This window comes from Alligator sinensis, unplaced genomic scaffold, assembly GCF_000455745.1.
Source record: "Alligator sinensis unplaced genomic scaffold, ASM45574v1 scaffold319_1, whole genome shotgun sequence".
NCBI classification, from domain to species: Eukaryota; Metazoa; Chordata; order Crocodylia; family Alligatoridae; genus Alligator; species Alligator sinensis.
The window spans coordinates 281,026-299,108 of NW_005842375.1; the positions used below are offsets into that span (position 1 = coordinate 281,026).

Below are 18,083 nucleotides of genomic sequence, written 5' to 3' on the forward strand. Positions count from 1 at the left end.
TTCCCCTCCTCCCTTTCACCCATGGCCGGCTAGCATGATTTCAACAGACCTAGAAAATGGAGTGATTTTCCACAAATCTCAATTGCAGGGCAAACAAATAAACTTTGCTCTGATTTCAAGTGTCACTTTTCAGTGCAGGATCACAATAAGAACAAATTTTGGATTATTGTTTATTATTTATTAACCTTAGTGACTCTTGTCTTGAACTCACTTGGTTTATAAGCTAAAATGTTTATTTTTTCCTACTAGTCAGCCTGCAATATTCAAGCTAGGGATTTCAAAGTTGAGACAAGTCCTTACTGACTCATATACTGATACCATTCATATAGATTCCACAGCTTAAATTTGGCCGCCAGAATCATGGGTGTCATTCTAATTGTCTAAGACAACTGGATGATAAACCTGATTTAGCCATGGGATGTAGCTGGCAAGTCTGTTGATGATGCATAAGCAGTAATAACATTCAGCTCCTTTTGCTAATGATGTTAATTTTGGTTTAAAAGAGATAAGAAGAGTAAAAGCCATAGTTGTTGAGGTAGACATTAAGATTGGATATATGCTGTTGTTTACATAATACCACGTCTAAAGTAGATTTTAGCCTCTCATGGTGCCAGCCAGAGGCGACCCAAGCAGGGTGTGGGGCCCGGGGTAAATCAGCCCATGCGGGGCCCCATCCCTGCTCCAATCCTGGACCTGAAGAAGCAGCGGCGGAGGGGGAAAGTGGGGGTAGGGAGTAGCAAGCGGCTAAATGAGGAGCCACCGCGCTGCCCAGCTCCATGCCGCTGCTGCTCCGCCCAGCTCCGCAGGCCCCCCTCAAAGTGCAGGGCCCAAGGCGGTCGCCCTGATTCGCACCCCCCCAAGGACAACCCTGGTGCCAGCCTTCATTGCTCATGGATCTAGTTTTCAAACAAGAAGCTCTGTGCTTTTTACCATGCTGGAGTGCCTTGTAAACATTGGCAAAGCCATTTTATTGCCCTCCCTTTTTCTCAGTAAAACTTTCCTTTGACACGATGTCTATAAAACAGCGTGATGACAGAGGTGGCTAGTGGGTACCATCTATCATGCTGACCTGTACTGTCTTTCTGTTTCTTTATGCTCTTCAAGTTTGTTGCTTCCACCTCTTGTCTCTTGTTAGTATAAACTTCTCGTGAGAGGGACAGTGCTTTTGTTCTGTACAAACTTAGCACAGCGGGCTACTGGTATAGGACTGGGGACTTGGGTACTAGAGAGGTGCAAACAAACAACATTTCCGACAGGACTTCACTTCTACTGACCAAGGCAGTATTTTTGGAAGCAATGTGAGCCAATGAACAGGCACTGGACATGAATTCAGGAGGCCAGGATTCTACTCCTGGTCCTGCCACTGGCCTGCGATGTGGTTGTGGCAAATCATTTCCTCTTCCACTATTTGTCAGTCTTGCTTATGTAGTAGAGCTATTACATAACTCTTTTCTGTCAGAGGCTGACTTGTCAAAAGCAAAACACTGAGTAGATAGCAATAACATTTCATTTACAGAGAAAAATTATTTTGATGTCAGAAATGTTTTATTTTTATATTGTCATATTTATTTGATTTTTTAAATTTAAATCGTCTTATCATAGAATATTTTTAAAAACATCAAAATTGGAATGACGTGTTGATTGTACTGAAATTAGATGCTCTGATCAACCTGAAACATTTGCTCAAGAATTTAATTTAATGGGAAACTGAGATTTTTGTTTTCATTCTCTTTCAGCATGGGAGTTGCTCTTCTAAAAACATTATGGGATTTTCCATGAAATGAAAAATCCACCCCTCCTCTCCTCCAGCTCTGCTATTTTGATTGTTAAGTCTTCAGATCAGGGAATGTTTTTCACTGTGTGGGTCTGTGCGGTCCCCACTTCAATGGGGCACTGATTCTGAATGGGGTCTTTGAATCATTGTGATCCATGGCAGTACTATCTACAGGATGCTGAAGCAGGCTAGTTGGTGCGCTGCTCATTTGACTAGTCAGCATCCAGAGTGTCTCTCCAGCTCTATTTTTATATCTGTCTCTCAGCACTGTCAATTTAAACTGTCCAAAGACCTGTATGTAGTTTTGTTTCTTTTGCCTGCAGAAGAGATATTGTCATGCTGGAAAGAATACAGTCCTATTATCTGACCTACAAACAAACCTTCTATTCAATTTATTTTAATGCAGTCAAAAAAGACCTACGAGCAGAAGTGCAAGGACGCGGATGAGGCTGAGCAAACCTCTGAGCGGATAAGTGCTTCGGGCAACCAAAAGCAAACAGAAAAGGTATTGGAGACTTTAGTTTTATTTAAGCAATGCTAAGAGAGAAAGGCTAGTAGACGATTCAGTTTTCATAGTCAAGGTTCAGCAGAGTATGATGGAAACAAAGGTTAGAACCATCCACTCTGTGGGAAGGTGCATACATTTCAGAAGCTGCTTTCTATTCAAATTAACCTGGAACATTCAAGATGTGTAACAATACCTGGAGAAGAAGGCTTTCACAGACAGACAGAGCCCTTTGAACAATTAGTAGAACTGAGTGAGACAAGATCAGAGCTGTGAGTGTTTTTAAAAAGCAAAATGGGGGCTACTGGGATTGAGTAATGTGACTGGTACAGCCCTTCATTAGAAAACGTTCAGATGCTCTTAGAATTCTACGGAGAAGCTTAATGTTTTTGTTTTAAATGTCAAATGATTCATAGAAGTGCAAGGTGGAAAGAAACATGTTAATCAAGTGTTTCTGCCTTTTGTTAACGTGTGTTAACCAATGTAGATATAATAATCTCATCTTTAAATCAATATTTTTCTCTCGGTAGCTAGTTCAATTTCACGTGAATTTACAAACTTAAAAATAAATTATTGAAAAGGCAGGCAATTCAGTCCTTCATTGCCTTCATCTTATGTTTTTAGCTGACGATTCAGTAACTTTTAATGGGAACATTTTACAATGGAACAGATGGGGAAAACAAAATAAATTAACTCCCTTTTGCTCCATAAAAATCAGTGCAGTGTAAGCAGAGAAGATCAAACCTCATCTCTTGTGGGAAAAAAAATATCTAAAAATGGCACTGGAAATAAGCATTTGGTATCTAGTATCCCAAAACCTTTGATGAATAACAAATTAGATCTTTGTTATAAATACTGAATGAAAACCTGGTCCTAAGTAAAGAGGAAAATCCCTATTTATTTGTCAGGGATCAGAATCTCGCCTAGTGCCTTTCCCCCAAAAGGTACCAGGGTGTTTCAGTGCCATTAACTTTACACACGTTGACATGAACACGATCGTTTCTCCCCCCACTGAAATACAGAGTGGCAGCTCGCATGGAAATTGTTAGCTGTTTCACTTTGCAGAGCAACAGCAACAGCAAACAGTTTAGGACAGGAAATTAATAAAGACGATGCTGGGTTCTGACTTATCACATATTTTCCAGCCAGCTGCAGTAAAGGAGCATAATTATGGGAATCTTAGTTTGAACATTGCCTGGAAGGACAGAATACAGGCTTCAAGAACACTGCATTAACATGTTGTCATCACCATCTGGTGCAGTAAAACCAGGAAGTACTGGGTTGTCAATAGTCTGCCCAGATTTTCCATTTTAAAGAGCTGTAAAATACAAAGACATTCTACTGAGAAGGGAATTTTGCTTTCAGGGTTTTTAAGTTGCTATTGGAAACAGCCAAGAAATGTAACAGTTGCAAAAATATTTTAGAAGGTTCATCCTGTTCCTTCAAATCTGGCTGCTTATCTGGGGATGTTACCTGAGGAACTGGGAGGAGAGGAGGAATTTCAACTGCCATTTCATTCTTTTTAAGGTCCTGTTCAGCAGTCACATATTGTCCCCAGTATAAATATATTCTATCAGCAGGAGGAGAAAGGGGGGTCAGATTCTGCAAACACTTATGGAGAGGTTAAAAAAGCCTAAGATGGAATGAGTTCAATCTTTGCAGGTTTTTCTAAGCTGCATAGCTTGATCCGATAACAAACTTAACAGACGTTCAATGTTTGGGTGGCCAAGACAGGCAGAAGCCTACACTGGCCCAGGCCAGGAGTCTGGGGCGCTCATGTACACCACTACTCATGCCTGAGGCTGCTAAACCCAGCCCAGTAGCAACCCAGGCTTGATTGGCTGCTAGACACTTCCCCCCCCACAATCATCCGCTGGGAAGGGAGAGCCAGAGGAAAATCTTTCCCCAGTCCCTGCCTCAGAGGAGCATGGGGATGGGGAATGCACCACCTGGCCCTGGCCCCCCAGCTGGGGTCTGCCCAGTGTGGGGGAAAGACACCACCAGGGGTTTTTTGCTCCCCAGCAGCCCAGTTCACAGGGCTAGAATCAGCTGATCCCTGCCTCCTCCCCAACCCCTGCCTGTGAGAGGTGGGGGCTTGGGGGAGGGGGCAAATGCACCAGGCCAGCCAGGCACTGGCTCCCCCAGCTGAGGTCTGCCCAGCACAGAGGGGGAAGTCCTCTTGGGCTTCCCCCTCTGTAGGGGGACTTCTTGCTCCCCTACAGTCTGGCTCCTCGGGCTGGGATCAGCTCACCCCCACCTTCTCCCCAGGCCCCCACCTCTGAAAATGGAGGCAGGGAAGGGGAGAAGACATTAGCCTGGCCTGGGACTGGACCACCAACCAGGGTCTGCCGGTTCGGGGTGGGGGGAGGTGGAAGAGGCGGTTAAAGTCCCCACTGGGGCTTTTCACTCCCAAAAAGCCTGGCTCACCAGGTGGGCACGAGTTCAGCCCTGCCCCCTCCCCAGCACCCCCTGCCTGTGAGAGGCAGGGGGCGGGAAGGGAAATGCACCAGCCCGACCTGACACTGGCCCCCCAGTCCTCCCAGTGAAAGCCCCCACTGGGGGCTTTTTGTAACCCTGCAGCCTGGCGAGCCGCCTGCCCAGTGCATTCCCCTCCCCGCCCCCTGCTTCTCTCAGGTGGGGTGGGGCTGAGCGCATGCCAGCCTGGTAAGCTAGGTTGTGGGGGAGTGAAAAGATCCTAGCGGGGACTTCCCCTCCCTCCACACTGGACAGACCCTGGCTGGGGAAGCTAGTGCCCACCTGGCCTGGTACACTTGACCCCCTGGTCCCTGCCTCTCAGATGGGGGCTGTGGAAGGGATAAGGCTGAGCAGATCCCAGCCCAGCAAGTTGGCCTGTGGGGGACTGAAGAGCCCCCAGTGGGGGCTACCCCCCCACCACACTGGGAAGACCTGCCTGGGAGGGTCTGATGCCAAGCCAGCATGGGCATGTTCCCCGCCCCCCCGACCTCTCCACTGCTGGGGCTTTCCTTCCCCTTGTCTTGTACAGAGGGGAGACTAGAAGGTTCTGGGGGTCCATTCCCTTGCCCCCTGCCAGGCTGACAGGTGCTGGTGGGAAGCAAAGACTTTAGTGCTTTAGCTGTGAGATGGCTGGAGGAGGGGCCAGCCCCGCTGTGCTGGACCAGACAGCACAGCCCAGGGCCACAAAGCATTCTGAGGGGCTGTAAGTTAACTTGAACCAGGAAGGGGTCTGGGACCGAATGTCCATAAACTGGTTTGACCTAAATCAGTTAAGTCTGATACTACATCCATCCAAGTTTATCCCAGATCAGTTTCAGCCATTTTGAAAGTGATTTATGAGCACTGAACTTTTGTTCTGTTACAGGTTTAAACCAGTTTTGGATCACTTAAACTGGTTTATGTGTAATGTCTGTCCCTAGCCAAAAAGAGCAACTGCCAGGAAAGTGTACAAAGGCAGTACATAAGGCCAGACTCTCACATTATGTAAATTGTCAGAGTTCACTTAAGTCAACACACCTATAACTATTTACACCAGCTGAGGATGAGATCTCTAGTTTTTAATATAAAGTCAATACAATAATGCTTGGCTCTTAGCCAGATAGTAATTGTTGGCAAGGTTGGGCAATTAATTTTATACCCTCTGGTTTGTTGACTGGTTAAAAAGAAAAAAAAAGAATATGGAAAAGTCTTAATTTCAGTTTTGTCTTTTTTATTTCAGAGTCAAAACAAAGCTAAGCAATACAGAGATTCGGCGAATGAAGCAGGTGCTATTCTATTTGCAATTAAATGTAGAGTTTGCTTTTTAGAGGGTCCCACATGAAGCTGAATCCAACGGTGTGCTATTAAAAGTAAACCCACCCATTTGAAATGCAACTTCCTAAAAACTCACCCCCACAGGCTAGTGAGGCTACTGTTCCAGGATGCTGGGGTATGTCTACACCCCTTCCCCAGTGCTCAAGGGGAGGGCTGTCCTTTGAACACAGCCTGCCTGCCCACTCCCTCTTCCCCATGTCTATCCTGGAAATGAAGGGGTGAAGCCACTCTGGAAGCATCTCCCCTTCTGCCACACTTAAGCACTGAAAGATCTGGAAACTGCTTGCTATGGGGGTTGCTCTCAGTGCAGTTTCACTGCCTCGTTTCCAGGTTTGATGAATAGGAGCAGGAGCAAACGGGCAGAGCCTGCTTGGGACTGGCTTATACCAGCAGCACTGGGAAAGCCGTATAAACCTACCCACTGCCTTCTAGAAGAGGTAATCCTCTAAAAGCAGCATACGTCTTTTTTCTGTCTTTCTTTTTTCTGGTATGCCCCTTATGTATGCTATGTTAAGGCACAGAAAAGTCTTCAACTACTCCAACTCAGATCAAGGACCATATATATCTGTATTCAGTCACGAACAGGGATCCTGGTTTTCTCCGATAAACTCCCACCCCAATTTTCACAATAAAAAAAGAGTAGTATTAGTGGTATTTCATTTTAATTATGGAAAAAATGTGGATTTGGGGTTACTTTTTTATCTGAAAATTGGGGATTTTTTTTTAAATCAAAGAAAACCAGGATCCCTGGCCATGAACAACTATGGTAGATGACCCAGCTGTGAGCCCAAATACAGTATCAGAAACACCAGGAGCTCGGCTCTGTTTCATGACTGAAATGAAACACATTACTCCTGTGCCACTGGGACCAGTTCTCCTGGGTTCTCCCAAGGTATCTTGTTTGTCAGGAAAATGCAATTCCATGTTACTTCAGCCTGGCTAAGGTGTGTGTGATGTATCAGTAGGTCAGAGAGGTCAGTGTTGCTTCATGAAGCTACCATGAGGTAAGCAGCCACCTTCTTGGTGAACCAGATTCTAGTGTACTGTATTTTGTAGGGTACAGTTTAGGGCAGGGGTAGCAAACGTATGGCATATGGAGCTGATCTATTAAGTCCACAGTGCTCCTGGTGAGGCAGTAGGGGGGACATGGAATTTGGGGACTGAGCTAGCAGGGGCAAAACCTTCCACATAATCTGGGCCCCGGGGTGCCCGTGGACATGGCCATTGGCAGGGGAGGGGTAAAAGAAAGGCTCTGGCAACACATCACTGCCACTTGGCTCATCACCTCCGCTGCTGCCACTGGCCCCACTACTGCCACAGCTGCTGACCCTGCTGCTTTCCCCACTTGTCTCACTGATCTGACCTGCAGAAAGCCCTACAGTCCAGATCCAGGCAGGTATCCAGGGCACAGAGCGAGTTTGACACCCCTGGGTTAGAGCTATGTATTTCCATAATAAAACCATAGTAATACGTAAGAGGAAGAGATATGAGGAGGCTACATTATCTTATCTAACTGGGTAAGTTTCTATTTCACATGTCTCTGTTGACAGAGAGGGTGTACAAGCAGAACATAGAGCAGCTGGACAAGGCCAGGACTGAATGGGAGCAGGAACATATCAAAACCTGCAAGGTAAATATTGACCTTCATAACCCTTTGTATGCGCACAAGTGGAGTGAAATAAAAAGTGTATCTTAGCCCAGCATCCAGTTTCAAGAGGGAGGGATTCCTTACATGCTTTGGATGGTCTGTGAATATGTGACTGCTTCAAGAATCCTCTAAAGACTACCCTAGATTGAAAATGAGATTGTTAGCTGACTTGCTCACTCTTTACTCTCGCACATTGAATGCAGGAGACAAATTCTGAACTGGTGTGATTACAAAGGTATGGTTTTAAATTTCCACCAGTTGATGACCTGTCCCTGGGTATAAAATGAGATTATGCTTGCTTAATGGCTGTTCTATTTAATCAGAGCCAAGATAAACATATTTCTTAACTGATCATTTTCTGACAAAATATCACTAAATCATAAGCAAAATGTCACAGGAAAGGATTGGTTTTAACAAATCCAATTTGAAACAATTGAAAAATATATTTCAAGATAGAAATTATTTTTAATTTTTAAAAGTTTTAGCTAATTTACTATTTTAAAAAGTTTAAACAGTCAAAAAACCAAAACAAAACAATTGAGTTTACCTGCTTATTCCCCCGCCCATTACTGGCTTATGAGAATGTTTTGAGCTTGACCTCTTGCCCCAAATCAGGATAGAAAAAAAATTACATTGCAGAAACTGAAAGGACATAAAGAACTTCCCCCCCAGCCTTAGTGAGTAGCACATTTAGTAAGCGTGTCTGTTACACCTCTCTAAGTGAAGAGGACACCAGTCTATAGCAAGACAATTTGCGATCTAGTTTAATATCACTGAATATTTTTACATCATCCTTGTAAAATGCTATTCACTTACTAGTATGGAGTAATTTTTGCTTTGATTCAAGGGCAAGAAAATATAGTTACACTTCCATCATCAGGAAGAGTAACTAGGTTTTATATCTATTTTGTACATTTTCTATGACAGTCTTCAGGAACTGGTTAACATCCCTATTAGGAACATATTAGCTCACCTGAATTTCATTTTGTCCCTTTACATTTCTCTGTCTTGTATATGTGTCCATCTGTTAAAGTTCACTTTTGCTATGTTTGCTTGTTTCAAGTTTTTATTTCCACATAAATGCAAATGCCAGGAGCGGGACCTTCCAGTTCCCTGCCTTCTCCTAAACTTTCCCTGTTGGGAATCACTGGAAAGTCCCACAGCTAAAACAGCAAATGTTCCATAGAAATGGAATCAAGTCTAAAATCTCCTCCAAGACAGATTTTCCTTTATTTCATTTAAAGGAATTCTAAAAGATTTTCCTTTATTTCCTTTTCCCTTCTTACTCTCCTATCACCAATGTATACATGCCAGACTACAGAACCCATAACCTTCCCAAATCCGTTAGCACAAACTTATCTTTTGCAAAGGAATTACTTTGTTGAATTCCTCCTCCTAAACATGCTTTTCAGTAAATGAACTATTGGTAGATTTCTGAGGAGGTTGCAAAATAAAAATGTATGCAAAGTGTGTCTCTAAGGCAGTGTCTGGTGGTGTGCATATGTTGTTAGTTTATGCAATTTACCATCCATTGACATGTAAAACTCTATAGTGTCTATTTTATGGTTCATTATCTGCAGATCCATTAAGGTTGTTGCTATTACATGCTACGAATGGCTTCCTCTGGCTGGCTCTTAACAGGACCCGAGGACCTGACTAGAGTTGGTCATAACCCAGAATGTCCATTCCACTGTTTGGGAAAGAAAAGTTTTGTTTCCGTTTCATTTTTTGTATATATATATTGAAAAAACCTATTCAGATATTTTGACATTTCTGTCAGTAGGGAAGTTGACAAAGTTTTTCCATTGGAGGGAACCTCCCCTATATTAAATGGTTGTGGTTACATTTTTCATATGTTAAATGAAGCCAATTCCCCTGACTTGCAGACCCAAACTAGCCTCACTCTCCCTCCTTCACTCTCATTATCCACTGTCCCTATAATGATTCCCCTCCTGTTTCTCTGACCAGTTGATTTCTTCATACTCTCATGTCAACTGCCCCATGCCTTGTGTCTCTTAAAAGACAGGGATTGTATTTACTCAATGCTTTTTCAAAAGCTGAGTAATTTTTTGGTGCTGTTAACATAAGTACTAACAAATGAAGAAGCAACCAGATGGCAAGAAGCATCTGAGCCTTTTGCACCTTGTGGAAAACAAAAAAAAAACATTCTGTTGGGAAGAACAGCTCAGCTTGGAGATAACATTTATTTTTGGCTTTGTTGTAAAAACAATTATAGAAAAAAAAAGAGTTCACCTATATGTTTTCCCACCTGAATTCACATTCCAACTCCCCATCTCACCTCAGAACAACAATCAGCTGAAGACATAGGAACAGATAAACTGAGAAGCAACACAAAAATCTAATTTTACTATGTGAACATCCTTAAAAATAAAGGGGAAAAAAAACTGGAGAAAAAGCACAAGTCAAAGATTTTCTACCTAGAAAGTTCTTCCAAACAGATACCAACTGCAGGCATCAGTAGCCACTTCTGGCATCACCTATATTCTATATACAGCCACCATCAGGCATCCAATTACAACAACGTTGCCCCTGACTTGTTTACAGCAGGATTCCAGTAGCATAGACAGTATGCGGAGAAGTCATCTATTAGATCAAAATGCTGTTCCCTTCTCCATGTACCCCTTTCCCAGCTTTTCCATGGAAAATATACCTCAGTTTACTTTAAAAAACAACAAAAACAAAGAAACAAAAAACTCCCTCAACTACTGTGTATAATGCAGATTTATTTTTTTAAGATTGTCCCAACAGTCGACTGTGGCACGTTTAGGAATGGTTTGCAGGTATATGAGCATGGTATAATGAAGGCCTTCTCCACAGTGAGGGCCGCTAGGTGCTACTAAAAATGTAAATAACAACCACCATGATATTTGACAGCTCTGCTTTTGGATTTCAGGCCTTTCAACTCCAGGAGTGCGACCGTATCACCATCCTCCGGAACTCCCTATGGGTTCACTGTAACCAATTCTCCATGCAGAGTGTGAAGGATGATGAGGTACAGGTTTTTCCCAAAGAGAAAAATGTGTCCTTTAAAGTCATAATCCCATTTTATCCCTCTTCATGCTCACTGAATGCCTCCAGCAACTTTGCTGTTGCCTGGTTATGATTCTGGCCATCACAGCACACTCAGCCAAGGCAAGAAACCACAAGCCAGCTTTACCTCCCCACTGAATTTAAAAGGAATAGTTGATCCTGCATGGACTCAAGAGATTCCAAAGCAAGCTCGGTGACAGCAACTCCCATCCCTTCTCCTTAATCTCCAGGGTCATGACTCCAATCACCAGGTTAACTTTAAACACAAATGTACTAATTGTATGGTCATCCCCTGTATAGTGGGAGAAAAATGACTAATTTTATTTTAATAATACAAATCTTTGCAGGTACATGACCTGTCAAACCCTACTTTCAATGGAATTCCATCCAGGCATTCTCTGTTCAGATCAGTTAAACTACTGAAGATCTCTCAAAACCCAAGGAAATGTTTACAGATGCCTTTGGAAACAACAGCCTCTGAAAGATTTTAATCAATTCATTGAGTTTAAAGTCAGATGGGATCATGTAGTTTGAGCTCCTAACACTGGACATAAAATTTAATCAAGTTACCTTTCTATTTAGTCACACAACTGTTGAGGCTCAAGTACATGTTCCAGAAAGGCAACTAGTTTTGGTCTGAAGACATCAAGAGACAGAAACACTACCACTTTTCTTGGTAGTCTGTTTCAAGGGTGAATCACTTTCAGTATTAAAACTGTGTGTTTATTTCCAAGTCAGATTTCTTTGGCTTTAACTTCCAGCTACTGGCTCTCATTACACATTGCTCTACTAAATTAAATAGCTATTATTAAATTGTCAGCTTGTAAAGCTGTTGCCTGGACTTCTATATCAAGATGTTGTTTGCAGCAGAAATAAATAGCTGTGTAACATGCAAATACTTTCCAAGTGGACAGTCTTCTTTTAAGGAAGAGAAACAGAGATCAGGAGAAGATTCCACCTTAGAAGTTTGTCACACTAAAGGCCAGAACTTAAAACCCTTGTTCTCTGTTTTGTAGCTGTATGAAGAGGTTCGGCTTAGCTTGGAAAACTGTACTGTAGAATCAGACATGGACTGCTTTATTAAGAATAAAATGACAGGAACAGAGCCACCAGGTAATTATTACCAATGATCTTTTTCAACTAGGTAACTATTACTGTACATGTAGTCTGCATAACAGAAATTCTATCTAAATTATCCCCATTTTATAGAGGGGGAAGAACACTGACCTCACAGGGGGCCCTCAGCAGCTTAAATAGTTGGTATTTGTAGAAGACTGAACTGTAGCTAGATGACATGCCGGATCTCTGGTTGCAAGGGATTTTATTTATTTTTATGTAAAATGTAAACTTCAGGAAGGATGTGGGCAGCATTGAGAGGGTCCAGAGGAGGGCCACTCACATGATCATGGGGCAGCAGGGCAGGCCCTACGAGGAGAGGCTACGAGACCTGAACCTGTTCAGTCTCCACAAGAGAAGGCTGAGAGGGGATCTGGTGGCCATCTATAAACTTACCAGGGGGGCCCTGCGGGGAATGGGAGAGATTCTGTTCCCCCAAGCACCACCAGGAGTAACTAGGAATAATGGCCATAAATTGATTGAGAGTAGGTTTAGGCTAGATATCAGGAGGCACTACTTCACAGTCAGGGCGGCTAGGATCTGGAACCAACTTCCAAGGGAAGTGGTGCTCACTCCTACCCTGGGGGTCTTCAAAAGGAGGCTAGATAATCACCTTGCTGGGGTCATTTGACCCCAGCATTTTTTCCTGCCCATGGCAGGGGGTCAGACTTGATGATCTGCTTATGTCCCTTCCGACCCTACCTACTATGAAACTATGTCTGGCTTTGTAGGAATTCAGAATGAAACCTGTTTTTTTTTTAACTGTAAATTAAAAAAAACAAACAAAAGACAACAATATGGGTTCCAGAAATACTGAAACAACGTCTCTCTAAAACAAGATATACTTACAGGAACTCCAGCAGCTCCTGACTGTGACTGATTCTTCTCAATATCAGTTTCCAGGGTCTGCTGTTCTGGGGCAGCTCTGCCATAAGGATTGCCCCATGATGGGGACCACTATGCTTTCAGACTACTGGGACAACCAGTTTCCCTGGCTACCAATCCTGGCAATCTGTCCAGGGACTTCTAGGGTCCTGGCTCCACAGAAGCGAGTCTAGAATATCTGAACTGGGGCTGCCAGGCTCCTGGGCCCGCAGGCAAATTGAATGGCAGGGAGGCTGTGGAACCAGGACCCTGGGGGCTCCGTCTCCCTAGTGATGCATCCAAAAGCCAGGTCTCTCTCTCTCTATAAGAAACTGAGGAAAATTTGTCAACCCAAGATGGTTTCTGAAAATCATTTTTGGTTTGATGAATTGGCATTTTCTGATTAAACTGTTTCATCAAAGGATATCTGACCAGCTCTGAATAGTACCATGTTTTGCCTCCAAACACATTGGCATGCTTTACTCATAAAGAGAACCCAAAAACAGATACGATCCCAATGCTTATGGGAACTCAGTCAATGTTCATTTAAGTCAAAAGGTCATGAAGAGTCTCACATAGAAATTTCCTATGCCTGATGAAGGGTGGCTGCATCTGGAAGCTTGCTAAGAACTTTTTTCCAACTACTCAGTTGGTCTAATAAAAGATACCACTTCTACTCAAAGCATCTTGCCTGCCTATGTTCTTAGTAGGGCTGTGCGAAGCTTCAGTCCCTGATTCGATTCGGCAGAGATTCGGCCCAATTCGGTGGCTGAATCTCTGAATCTGAATTGAATCAAAGGACCCTTGAATCTCTCCGAATCAAATCGGAACCCTCCAAATTGATTCAGAGATCTTTGGAAAGATTCGGAGATTTGGACGTAGAGACAGCTTTAAATGTTTTTTCTACATACCTCTAGGTAGAAGGGGCTCGTGAGTGCTGTGATGCTGGAGCGCATGCAGTGTCCCACAGGAGCGTGCGGGTGGGGGGCTCCCCAGCACGCTGGGCAGCAGACCTGGAAGTGGACTAGAAGCACTTCTGGTCCACTTCCGGGTTCACCACTGAGCATGTGGAGGGCCCCCCCTGCACTTCTGTGGGACGCCCCATCCACCCCAGCATCACAGCATTCACAAGCTGTGCTAGTACCTCGAGGTATGTAGAAAAAACATTTAAAGCTGTGTGTATGTCCAAATCACTGATTCTCTGAATCAGCATTGAATCTTCAGATCTGGATTCGGATGAATCGAATCAGGGACAGTGATCCAAATCAACGAATCAAATCACTGTCCCCAATTCAAGCCAAATCCAAATCCCACACTTGCTTTGCAGATGTACACTCCCAAAACACACCCCACTATTTCTTCTTCCCCAAATCTCTCCCTTGGGTATCTTGGCATTTATTATATAGAAGGAGAGCCAGAGATAATCTCATGTGAGAGACAAGTACTTTTTTGTTGTCAGGTAATGCACTCTTCCTTCTTCCAAGTAAATTCTAAGTGCATGTGGATACTGGAAGCAGAGTCTTGCAAACTGACATTTTACAAGGGTAACAGAAGGACATCTTTACCATGGACAGGAAATCCCAAAATTTCCATGAGCATGATTTTCAAATGTGCTGAACACCCACCACACCAAATAACTACTGTGGGATCCACAAGTGCTGTGCATGTCTGAGGAAAAATAATGAGGTTGAGACCATTTATTTTTAAAGTTTGACTTTAAAACAGCCCCAATTCTGAGCTTGACTGGCAGCATAGTGGACAGCGAAAAACAGCAATACTTCTGTATTTGAGAAGAGGGAATGAATGAATGAATAAATGAAATGAATGAATGAATGAAAATAAATATAAACTCTGTTTGGGAAGTAAGAGTTAGGAGACTATCACTATACAGGCATAGACTAGGCAAGGCCAGCATCATAACACCTGGGGATAAGGCCAAAATAAATAAGTAATCAAAATCCCCAAATGTATACAGAATTTCTGAATGTCTGTCAAAATTAATCATTTGAAAAACCCAATAGAGCTGAATGAGCACTAGCCTCCAGATAGAGGATGGTCATTCTTTTCTACTAAAAGCCCTATAGGATAACTAATGTGACACAGTTATTATGAAGTTAGCTGATTTCTGGGTTAGAATTTAACCATAACTTGAAATGGTGCTGACCACTGTTTGGCATTGCCTGTGCTTGCAGTGAAACTGCATCAGCTCAGCTGCAAATATTACTAGAACCTACTCTTAGCAAACAGTAGTTTTCCTATTCTAGATGGGCTCCAAGGACTCTGGAGGCTGCACCTAGGCATTAAACAGGAGACTGGATTTCTATTAACTGCTCTTGTTCTAGGTGTCTCCAACTACTGTATTATAAGGGAAAAAAATAATTGCAGGCCAGGGCGAGGAAAAGAATGATTGCATTCTGCTTGTCTACATGGTTGATTTTTATTTTATCTCCTAGCACTGTCCCCCTCCTCTTTCTTATATTTCTCTCCCCCCCCTTGTCTTTTATATTCTAAATTCTCTTTCCTTCTTATACTCTGCTTTCTGCATATCCTTTCACAGCATCTGATGAAGTGAGCTTCAGCCCAAGAAAGTTTGTCCTCTCTCTCTATACATATAATCTTATTTAGTCTATAAAGATGCATATCTACCCTGCCTTCTGACTGACTACCTCTCTGATTTTTATTGCGCTATTGCAGGTCCAATAGGATATGAAAATTATTATGACAGAGAACCTCCTAAAGGCAGCCCAACCCAGTCTTGTGGGATGATTAAAAAGTGAGTACCAAGGATGGACCCTTGCAGATAGGGTTACATGAATTTTAGAGTAAATCAGAATCTTACAAGTAATGAAACTTTTGTGGTGAAAAGAATATGCACGACACACACACCAACAAACATGAACAAAGGAATTAAAAGTACAGGAGAATTAATAATTCAATTTGGTGTTTCTAGGAGGCAGGGAAAAGGACTACATTTAGAAGAATCTCCATGGTCAGCAAATATTTCAAATTTAAAAACTGCCTGAGTCAAACTGCCCATTGGGGCACATCAGCTCCTATAGCCCATGGCTGTACAAGGAAATGATGTGCCAGCTACCTCCGACTCCCCAGCCTGAACAACCAGATACTCCTTTACAGCTGAGAAGAGCCTTCAGCATGAGTCTAGAGTGGGGCTCAAACTTATAGCTCTAGAGCTGTTGCCTTACCTGCTCAGTCACTATATCCGATTTATTTTGTGAGAGAATTGTGGCCAAGAATAAAACTTATGTGGGGACAGGGGGAGGCCAGATAAATCTTCAGCAATAACTTCTGTCCTAAACCTCAGTGCAGCACCATGCCAAACATCACAAATAATATAAGGCCTGATCTACACGTATAAACATTTACTGGTATAATCCTGTTGGTTAGGGGGTCTTTTTCTCTATATTGAAATAGGCACCCCAGTAAAAGAAGTAGTGTGGATATACTTACACTGGTGTAAATGTCTTATTTCAGTATAGCTTATTCCTGGCTACTATACTGGCATAAACACTCACATACCACTATGAAGTGTCATTCATACTACAGTATAAGCTGTACTGCTTTTACTGTAACATTTGAGTCTTTCTATTAATCTGTGAGACTACCAAAAGCTATACAAGGCCCTGTTGGTTAGCAAGCCTGATAAATTGGAGAAGTTATACAGAGTACTTTGGTATATTAGATGTAATTTCTAACTGAAAGTTAATGATTTCTAATACTGAATATCTTACAAATGAAAGTTGTATTTTGATTCAAACCACCAGATGCATGCCCAGTAACTTTGTACTGGTATAGATGGGGAAAGAGGGGGGCCAAACTTTCAAGTGAGGACTCACTTTGAGTGCTTCAATTTCTGATCATTTGGGAAGCTCAGTTTTCCAAAAATGCTGAGCACTGACCATATGAAAATCAGGGCTTTACAATATCCAAGTCAGGCAGTGAAAGAAATTACTAGTATTTTTCTAAATTCTTGACCCAGATTCCCAGCTTGGTTGGTTTCTCCCGGTCCTTAGGCCAGCTGTGCTGCTGAACACATCCAAGGAGGAAAGTCAATAGCCTGATGTATCTTGGCAAATTGTGATAATCAGTATTCCAGAATGAAGCATTTTTAATGTTCAGTTGCATCAGCACTTCTTATTTTTTTAAAACAAAATGCAACCACTCAAATTAACTAATGAACAGACCTATCAAGTATATACAATGGGATGGTGGGTACTTTGCCTTATGTGCCTTTAGATTTTCAACTGTTCATAAAGCAAAACTTTTTAAAAAATAATAACAACGGATCTAGTTTATACACTATTTAGTGACTGGCAAATTTCAACAGATTTGATATATAACTTGGTTTGGGGAACTTTTAATAAAAATAGAGGTATCTAGTGCTCTACCAGTGTAAAAAACTAGTTGCAGACCACACACACACACACACACACACACACACACACTGGTGGGTGAATATAACAACCAGAATTGCAGTAGATGTGGGGAAGATTAAGTTACTCAGGGATGTGAGGAGTATACTTAATATCTTTACCTTCTGTCATTGGCTTCTTTTGGCTCTACAGATTCTCTGGATTATTGCATGGAAATAGCAAAAACACCAGTGAACCCATCATTCCCACAGCCCCTCCTCTTGGTATGTTTTTTTCCCCTCAAATTTAACTTTAAAAGTATATCTGTTTAATGTCATATCAGTTCAAATCAAACATGCAAATATTTGTTGTTTGGAGTGTAACAGGACAGTCCACGTGTTAGCTATCTAACAAGCTAATGTCAGCAAGGAATGTATGTTCTGAGCCAGATCTTGGGGTCTAGCGACTGCAGTTTTTCCTACAGGATATACAGCATCGTGCAAAGCACGCATGAATTTTTATCAAGACTTCTGTTGGCCCAACCTGGCACTTCTGTAAATATAAGCATCCATTCTTCTCCAGTATTATTTTTCCAAACCAAATCCCATGTCACCTATGTGATTCTTTCATTAGAGGGTGCTGCAGCACAGTATTTTGACAACACAGGTAATAATGGCTTGTGGCATTTGTATTGACTTGATTTAAAACAAGACAAGGGCGTTTCACCTGCACGTCTCCTCTCAGGAACAAACTGATTCTGAGCAGCTTAAACAACGTACCTAAACCAGTTTCCTTTCTTGCGCCTACCTGTCCATTTGGCCACCCAGACACTGAATATATGTCTCTCTGTAGGGCCTCACGTTTGACCCCAGCCTGCGGAAAATTTTCAAGGCTGTCAACGCAAGTTAGATCTGTAAGGCACCAAGTGATTTCTATTTTCATGAATTTCAGTCACGTTCCTCTGAA

At 42.6% G+C, this 18,083-nt stretch overlaps 1 protein-coding gene across 2 annotated transcripts in view; it reads left to right on the plus strand.

The window, feature by feature from the left end:
- The window catches only part of PSTPIP1 (proline-serine-threonine phosphatase interacting protein 1), a 94,026-nt gene that overhangs the window by 62,101 nt on the left and 13,842 nt on the right, over positions 1–18,083 (plus strand). Inside the window, exons 7-13 of one of the 2 annotated variants that reach the window (XM_025210841.1) lie at positions 2,181–2,279; positions 5,974–6,019; positions 7,619–7,698; positions 10,631–10,729; positions 11,784–11,880; positions 15,442–15,520; positions 17,322–17,401. In XM_025210841.1, coding sequence (XP_025066626.1) covers positions 2,181–2,279; positions 5,974–6,019; positions 7,619–7,698; positions 10,631–10,729; positions 11,784–11,880; positions 15,442–15,520; positions 17,322–17,401 — 580 coding nt within the window. The remainder of the gene's footprint in view (positions 1–2,180; positions 2,280–5,973; positions 6,020–7,618; positions 7,699–10,630; positions 10,730–11,783; positions 11,881–15,441; positions 15,521–17,321; positions 17,402–18,083) is intronic. The other variant, XM_006029380.3, reaches the window with a different exon arrangement.